At 39.9% G+C, this 8,217-nt stretch overlaps 1 protein-coding gene across 2 annotated transcripts; it reads left to right on the top strand.

Annotated features, from left to right (window-relative positions):
• Positions 1-2,075: 2,075 nt before the first annotated feature.
• LOC103653903 (probable serine/threonine-protein kinase WNK4) lies at positions 2,076-7,262 on the top strand. Of its 2 annotated transcripts, none has more exons than XM_020552652.2 (7): positions 2,076-2,868; positions 3,192-3,229; positions 4,029-4,256; positions 4,345-4,565; positions 5,660-5,817; positions 5,888-6,218; positions 6,362-7,262. In XM_020552652.2, exons 1-7 carry the CDS (start codon positions 2,791-2,793, stop codon positions 6,946-6,948), a joined length of 1,641 nt encoding a protein of 546 aa, XP_020408241.1. In that variant the 5' UTR covers positions 2,076-2,790; the 3' UTR covers positions 6,949-7,262. The 2 variants fall into 2 exon arrangements, with proteins under 2 accessions (XP_020408241.1, XP_008678931.2); XM_008680709.3 differs by having other exon boundaries at positions 5,888-6,275.
• Positions 7,263-8,217: the final 955 nt, after the last annotated feature.

The following is an 8,217-nucleotide window of genomic DNA, read 5'->3' as shown; positions in this document are numbered from 1 at the left end:
GGTGCGCCGCCACGACACCCAACCGTTAGTGTTCTGAAGCAGTTGACCGTTGGCGCCTTTGTCTTCTTGTGGCACCGGACAGCCCGGTGCCCCTCTGACCCACTGCTCTGACTTCTGCCGCGGTACTGTGCTGCACTGTTCCGCTGTCAGAGTCGACCGTTGCGCGCTGGAGAGTCGTTGCCCGCTGACTCACCGGACAGTCCTGTGGGACACCGGACAGTCCGGTGAATTATAGCGGAGCGCGCCTGCGTTTTCCCGAGAGTGGCTGCTTGGCTCCTGTACGACCCTGATGCACCGAACACTGTCCGGTGGCACACCGGACAGTCCGGTGCGCCAGACCACAGCACACTCAAGTCCTTTTGCTCCGTTTAAATTTAGTCCCTAACTTGAATCTTTTATTGGTTTGTGTTGAACCTTATGCACATGTAATACATGAGTTCTAGAGCAAACTAGTTAGTCCATTTGTTTGTGTTGGACATTCAACCACCAAAATTAATTGTAGCAAAAGGTTAACCTTATTTCCCTTTCAGGAGGCAATCATGTTAAGGCAACCACCTCCGTTAAAAGTGTTAACCGAGTTAGTCAGCATAATGCCACCGTCTCGGTTAAAGTATTAACGGAGGCGGATGCTTTACAATGCCTGCCTTAGTTAACACAATAACAAAGGTGGTCAGGGTAACCACCTCCGTTAATCAATGATTAATAGAGGCCTAACGTCGGAGGCGGTTGCAATGCTCACCTCCTATAATAGTTTTTGTCCGCATCTACTAAAGTTTCTATACTAGTGAATCTAACATTTCAAATCTTCCCATGAATCAATAGAATTTGTCGATAGACCAAACAACCGCTTTCTGATTGTAAAGCCGAGACACATTAACAGATAGTTCGCCATGACTGCTAAGTCCCCTTCTGTTGTTGCGATAGATAGTCGATAAACCCCAAGCCAATCTGATGAATCAGAATACATATGGCTCAATAGGAGCGGATTTGAAATTCTTTGGCCAACTAACTTGGCTCAATTGGCCCACAAATGATTTAAAGATGGTCGTCGTCAAGTTTCCTAGAGCTTTGCCCCAATAAACTCGATTATAGTCGAAATCTTCGTGTTGTACTTCATATCCATTGTAACCTTGATCTAGGCATCTAAGACTGTCCTTGCTTGCCGCTGAAGGCGTACAAGCCCCCCATCGACTATGAATGTGAGGAGATAGGTCCCATGATTCATCGCACTGTTGACTCTGACTCTTGTGGGAGTATTCTAGTTCGATCCAAGTTGGGTCGTTTGAGGACTCAACATCCTCATGACACAACACCAGAGTCACTAGGGCTTCTAAACATATGATTGCATATATCATCATGTTGTTGATCTTCCTTAGGTCTTTATGGGCCTACACATTGTTCTGTGGGAGTAGCGATGTAAGCCTGTCTAGAAAGAGTTTTGCGGTCATAATATTTTAGGTTGGTGTTGTATAGATTTGCTAGCTATGAAAGTTGACCATCTAAATCTGGTCATGAGCATCTTGGTCACGTTGTCATAGCTCTTCCTGGTTTCTTTGTCTTATGGCTGCCCAGTCAGCATCATGGTCGGTGTGGTCTTGGGGGGGGGGGGGGGGGGGGTAACCATTTTGATATCCGGAGTTCGCCATGAACATAAGGCGATCTTCAGAGTCATAGTAGTATGAGTCCGAACCAAAGTGGCAAAGTCAACGTTTGAGTCGGCGGTGAGGTGAAGTCTGAGTCCAAATCTGTTTCATAAGGTCGGACCGGCCTGAATTCAGCGAGGTGTAGATTGGAGCCGCTGAAGCTTGGACGAAAAATGATTTAGTTGCTAGGAGGTCTAAGATAAAACCGATATTCCCAAGCTTGATAAATCTAAAGGTACTAAAAAACTTCCTCTCCTTATGCGGAATTACTAGACTTGAGCTTAGGACATCTGATCCGACCAATCCAAAAAAACTGACCCGATCGATGCAATAGATGGAGCATAGTTTTTTACCCGAAAACAATCCACGGGCCAACTACGGGACCAAACGGTCCGAGGTTATCTGCCCGATTGTAAACCGTCCGCACATTGCTGTTTTGTTTCACAGCGGCAAAAGTAGGGAGAAACCAAAAGCGAAAGGAAGGTAGGCTGCGTACTCTACGTCCAAAATCACAAACAGACAGAACATCCCCACGCAAGGCCCAAGCGCCCAACTATCATTTCTCCCTCTCTCCCACCTTTCCCTCCCCACCACCACCTACCTACCTCTTTATTCGCCGTCGCCTACCACCTCCCCCTCCTCTCCGTGCAGACCTCCGCTCCGCACCACCAATCCGTCGTAACCCTAGCCCAGCCTGGTCTCGGCTGGCCCCGCTCCGTTCATGTGCGGCACCACCGCCTCCCCGTGTTCGTAGTAGCCGCCGCGGGGAATTTCCCTCCCATGGGTTCCGCATACGCCCCTGAGAGGACGCCGATCGAGGGAGAATGAGGTGCTGCATCTGCCGCGTATCCTCCGCCGGGTGCCGGGCCATGGGCGTTGCGGGACGGGCGAACCCGACGTCGTCGCTGCGCAGCCGACGCTGCCTCCGCATGCGGCCGTCGTACGCCCCGTTCTCCGAGCCCTTCACTGAACGCCCGGCACCCGCCGCCCCGTCCTCCCCTTCATCCCCCGCTGCTGCGCCTAGGGCGTAGGAGCCGCGGGCGGACCGCCGATATCTCCGTCGATCTCGCTGGCTCCTCTCTCTCTCTGCTTCCTCTCTCTCTCCCTCTCGCTCGTAGAGTCAGTTGATTGTCGGGGCTGATCCGGAATGGAGGTGTTTGGTTGTGGGGATGGGGTGGTCGATGCTGAATTCGCGGAAGTAGATCCAACTGGGCGATACATGCGCGTAAGTTCCTTGTCATCCCTATCTGGCTTTATCCTGTCATTGTCATGGATTCGCATTACATTTTAGGTTTGTTCGATGTGAATGTGATTTGACATCTCCATGATATCATGTCAAGCTTTTATGGTGCATGCATACATCAATTTAGTGAAAAAAGCATCCTGTATCTTTAAACAGTATTATTCTAAAAAGTGATTTCAATTATCTGTAAAATGAAATGCCCTGAATTTTCATGCTCAGTCATGGAAACAGGTCATGCAAAATGACAACAAAAAACAACATGACTCTGCCAGTTGTATTGATGTGATTCTCTTTCTTTGGTGCAGTATAATTTGATTTTGGGGAGGGGAGCTTTCAAGACTGTGTATGCCCTCTGCTCCTCAGCATCTTCTTTTTCCATTTTATATTTCTTTGTTAAATAGATTCCTTTGCTGCAATTGGTTGTCTAACTTTGACAAATATATTGGGGGAAAAGGCCCTGCAGACCTGCAAGATGCAGTAGAACATAGATGCACGTTTATCTAACTGTTGCATGACAAACATGGTAGTTATTTACTGCAATTCAGCAGGGATATGCTTACTAGAAATTTGCTGTACAATCGTAATGACATATGATTTACTCCCTCTGTTATTTTGTATTGTCGCGATTTAGTTCAAAAATGAACTAACGGGCGATAAATATTCGAGAACGGATGTAGTATTATGTTTTCCTGAATTGCCAACTTTTTAGATTTGTTTATTTCGTTTCTCTATGTACAAGCTGAATTTCAAGTTCATATTTTTTGAGATGATCGAGGACATCATAAGTTCATAACTTATGTTAGAAAAATATGCTAATAGTTTATCATCATTATTTTATATTTAGTTCTGAATCATTAAATTTATTATCTTATCTGATTCCTAACCTATCAAAATACTTTTTAAAAAATCATAAATTCTAGTTTAAATTATACTATTAGCTACTAACCAACAAAATTTAAACTGAAAACTAGTTTGTACATAAAGAAATAAATATGACAAATTTTGTTAAAAGGTAAATTGAACCAACTTAAAGTAGTGTAGGGGTACAATGAACTAAAAAAATACTTTAGGGTGTTACTGTTATTTGAACATTGTCAATAGGTGAGGGGACTAATTTGAACTTTTTCCTTAAATTTATATAGTTACAAGGCATTTGATGAGGTCGAAGGTATTGAAGTTGCATGGAATCAAATCAACGTAGATGAGGTGATGCAGTGTCCAGATAATCTAGACAGGCTCTACAGAGAAGTTCATCTTTTGAAGTCTCTCAAGCATGGAAATGTTATGAAGTTTTATTATTCGTGGATTGATGACCAGAATAAGACTATTAATGTCATCACAGAGCTGTTCACGTCTGGAAGTCTCAGGCTGTAAGTAATAACCAGTACTAATAACCATTCTTTATTATTATTCCCATTGTTTTTGAAAAATGACATTTGTACCTTTGTGTGTTTCTAGTTACCGTCAGAAACATCCACATGTTAACTTGAAGGCAATAAAGAATTGGGCAAGGCAGATTCTTCATGGGTTGGATTACCTGCATAGCCACCAACCTCCAATTATCCATAGAGACTTGAAGTGTGATAATATTTTTGTTAACGGAAACCATGGGGAAGTTAAGATTGGAGATCTTGGACTAGCTACGGTAATGCAAACACCTAGGGCTAGGAGTGTTATTGGTAATGTTCTTATCACTTTATTGTTTCAAATTCTCAGTTTACTATAAACACATCTTTTATTAATCTAATGCCCTTCAGTCTGGAGAGGTAGGCGACTATTTCATTTATAGCGATTACTTGAAAGGAGAATTGAGGATTTTGATTCTCTAGTTATTCTTGATTGGATCTGAGCTACCAAGGATACCGTGGTTGCACAAAATTTTTCTGTCCAGTGTCTGTCAGTCTTATTTACATGCTGAGCCAGTGGCGAACCGAGGTCCTCAAATTTAGGGTGTGTCAGTAAAAAAATATTGAAAAATAAACAACAATCAGGATTCGAACTCTGGCTGGTTAGTTCAAAAACAACACTTAGACCACTAAGCTAATTGTCCTTCTGTGTTCTTAGGTGTGCCGTGGTCTATATGGACCACCCACTGGGTCCGCCTCTGTGCAGAGCCAATTAGCCAGATACTGGTCCAACTCGCTGACATCAGACATCTGATGCATGCATAAGCATTGTTCCTAAAATGATCTATGCCACATTCAAATCAGCTTGGTTAGTTGGTTTGTATCTAGCGATGCAAGTTGGTAATCAATGGTGTTTTCTGAGCTAGGTTTTAGATATTGTGCCATGCCATTTTAGATTCTCTCTCCACAGGCACACTCACAAAAAAGGTGGTATGCCGTTCTAGTTTATTTTAGCAAGTTTTGGGTCAACCCAATGATCCAATACAAAGGAGATTGTATCCTTATTCCTGTTCGTACCTGTCGCCTTGGATTACTTTCTCTGTGTACCTGTTTGCACCGTGTCATACTAGACTAGGACTACCGTGCTGTAGTGTAAAAGTTCCATCATGGAAAACTGCTACGTTTTCTTATTAAAAAAGAGCTTTATTGTGTGGGTGAATGACTGTTAAATCCTTTTATATGCCTGTGACCAATGGTTGTGTTTCCTTTGTTATCTTGATGTGTTCTATGACATTATTAATCATCGTTTTTTAGAGAGAACTTATTATTGTTTGACAATGTCAAACTTTTTATCGTTTGTTCATATTTGCTTTCTGCTTTACCTGATACACTCCTACCATGTGGGACATTTGTCTTATATTCTGCAGGTACTCCAGAATTCATGGCACCTGAACTTTATGATGAAAGTTATGATGAACTAGTTGATATATACTCATTTGGAATGTGCTTGTTGGAGATCTTTACTCTTGAATATCCATACAGTGAATGTACAAATCCAGCTCAGATTTTTAAAAAAGTATCCACAGTAAGTGTTTCTTCACTTATTTGTAGATCTGCAACACTATTTTATCTAAACTGCCACCTCATATATTTAGGGTGTTAAACCTGCTGCATTGGCTAAGATTTCTGATCCTCAAGTAAAGCAGTTCATTGAGAAATGTTTAGTTCCTGCTTCTGAGAGGTCGTCTGCCAAAGAACTCTTGCAAGACCCATTTCTTTGTCCTGACAATGCACATGATTCTGCTGGCACTAAGTTTACATCTCCAGCACCTAATAAAACAGTAGATATGGTGTCTTTGCATATGGAAGTTGACACTTTTGGATCCAGCCCTACTAATTCAGGCAAGGAAAATGGTTGTGTTGCTCCACATACACCTGTCCTGGAGTTCACAAGAACCAACAAAAATACAGAGCTAAAGCTGAAGGGTGAGAAACTTGATAACAACTCTGTCTCACTGGTTTTGCGAATAGCTGATTTGTCTGGTATGCATTACTTCAATGCATTTCATTTTGAACCTAAATTTTGTATATTTTTTGGTGCCTAACGGCTAATGCCATCCTGATTTCAGGTCATGCAAGAAATATTCATTTCCTCTTCTACTTGGACTCTGATACAGCTTTGTCTGTAGCTGCTGAAATGGTTGAACAATTGGAGTTAGCAGACTGCGATGTTACCTTCATTGCTGATTTTATTGATCTTTTGATAGTGAATCTTATTCCGGGTTGGAGACCTGTAAATGATGCGGCAACAAACTCGTATACGCAATCTGAAAGTGAACTTGCAATCACTTCCCATAACAATCTATCGAAGTTGGTGCCTGATTATGCATTAATTGATGGTATGATGCATCCAAAAGATGTGAATGTATCAACTGGTTTTCTTGATTCTGTATCAAGTGCAACTAATATAGGAGGATCACCATGCTCTGAAGGTTCGGTCATTTCTGTACAGCGTGCTGAGAGTTTCAAAAGTGTGAGTGACTATGAGCCTGAGGATTATGGTACTATGGACTGTGGTGGGTACAAAGAGGGAATCAGTAAAGAAAATTGCAGCCATGTTGTAGATGATGGATCGAGGTTAATTTTCCATACAGATCAAGATCACTTCTCTTGGAGTTGGCCAATGGCCAGCAGTGCTTCGATCATCTACTCCTGATAATCAGGATGTGCTGAATGGGGAGCTTGTCTTGATTGAACCTCAGTTTGGTTGAGATGAATTGACAAGGGTGCGAGAAGAGGCTATGGAAGGAGCTCGAAATAAGTGGGTTGCCAGATAAATGATGTTTTTGTTCAAATCTGGCATTTCATCTGAACAATCATAAGCTATGTTCGATTTATGTTAGAAGTGTAAGAAACTATACTGATCTTTTTTAGTTAAAACATAATATATAGGTAGATTGTCGTGAAATCTTGTTTTTTTGCAATCGCTGACAATCAGACTAATAAAAAGTCGTGAAAATTATATAAAAAGTTAAAATATATTTAATTATTTACTTTATTTTTATTTCAAATTTAAATTCATCATATTTTAAAGAAAAGAAAAGAAGAAATATTTACTATTGTTAATCTTTTATATTGAATATTTTTATATATATTTAAAAATAGAATAAATAATAACTTAAAACTATTCAATAGAGTAAACAATAAAGTATATTTTGATGTTTCTAATTTTTTTTAGTTTAATGATCTCGATTTTTTATGATTAATAGATCGATTATAATCGCTTATTTCATATATTTCATTTCTGTTTTTTCCTCATTTTTCTCTCGCCTTGGCCCGTTAGAGCAAACAAACACATAGCTAGATAAATAATGTTTTTGTTCAAATCTAGCATTTCATCTGAACAATAATAAGCTATGTTCGATTTATGTTAGAAACAATACTAATCTTTTTTAGTTAAAACATAATATATAAATTCAAGCTTTTTTTTGTTTACTCTATTGCCGTGAAATCAAGCTTTTTTTTGTGCAATCGCCGACAATCAGACTTTATATGAAAATTATATAAAAGTTAAAATATATTTAATTAATTATTTTATTTATATATTAAATTTTAAATTTAAATTCATCATATTTTAAAGAAAAAAAGAAAAAAGATTTATTATTGTTAATATTTTATATTGAATATTTTTATATATCTTTAAAAATAGAATAAATTAGAACTTAAAACTATTCAATAGAGTAAACAATAAAGTATATTTTGAGGTTTCTATAATTTTTTATTTTCAGTTTGATGATCTCGATTTTTTATGATTATCATCAGTTTAATTACATGATGATTATAATAGATCGATTATAATCGCTTATTTCATATATTCCATTTCTGTTTTTGCCTCCTTTTCCTCTCGCCCGGTCCCGTCAGAGCAAACAAACACATAGCCAGGACTGTGAACCACTCTTCATTATATACTACCACTTGCCCGTGT

This window comes from Zea mays, chromosome 4 (assembly GCF_902167145.1).
Source record: "Zea mays cultivar B73 chromosome 4, Zm-B73-REFERENCE-NAM-5.0, whole genome shotgun sequence".
Classification (NCBI taxonomy): domain Eukaryota; kingdom Viridiplantae; phylum Streptophyta; class Magnoliopsida; order Poales; family Poaceae; genus Zea; species Zea mays.
This window is presented reverse-complemented; position numbering and strand designations above follow the sequence as displayed.

Bases quoted from the DNA above. Each gene is read 5' to 3' on its own strand.
- LOC103653903 (XM_008680709.3), top strand. From the start codon at position 2,791: ATGGAGGTGTTTGGTTGTGGGGATGGGGTGGTCGATGCTGAATTCGCG. The intron at 4,566-5,659 runs GTAATGTTCTTA...TATATTCTGCAG, and splicing joins TAGGGCTAGGAGTGTTATTG to GTACTCCAGAATTCATGGCA. The intron at 5,818-5,887 runs GTAAGTGTTTCT...TCATATATTTAG, and splicing joins TTTTTAAAAAAGTATCCACA to GGTGTTAAACCTGCTGCATT.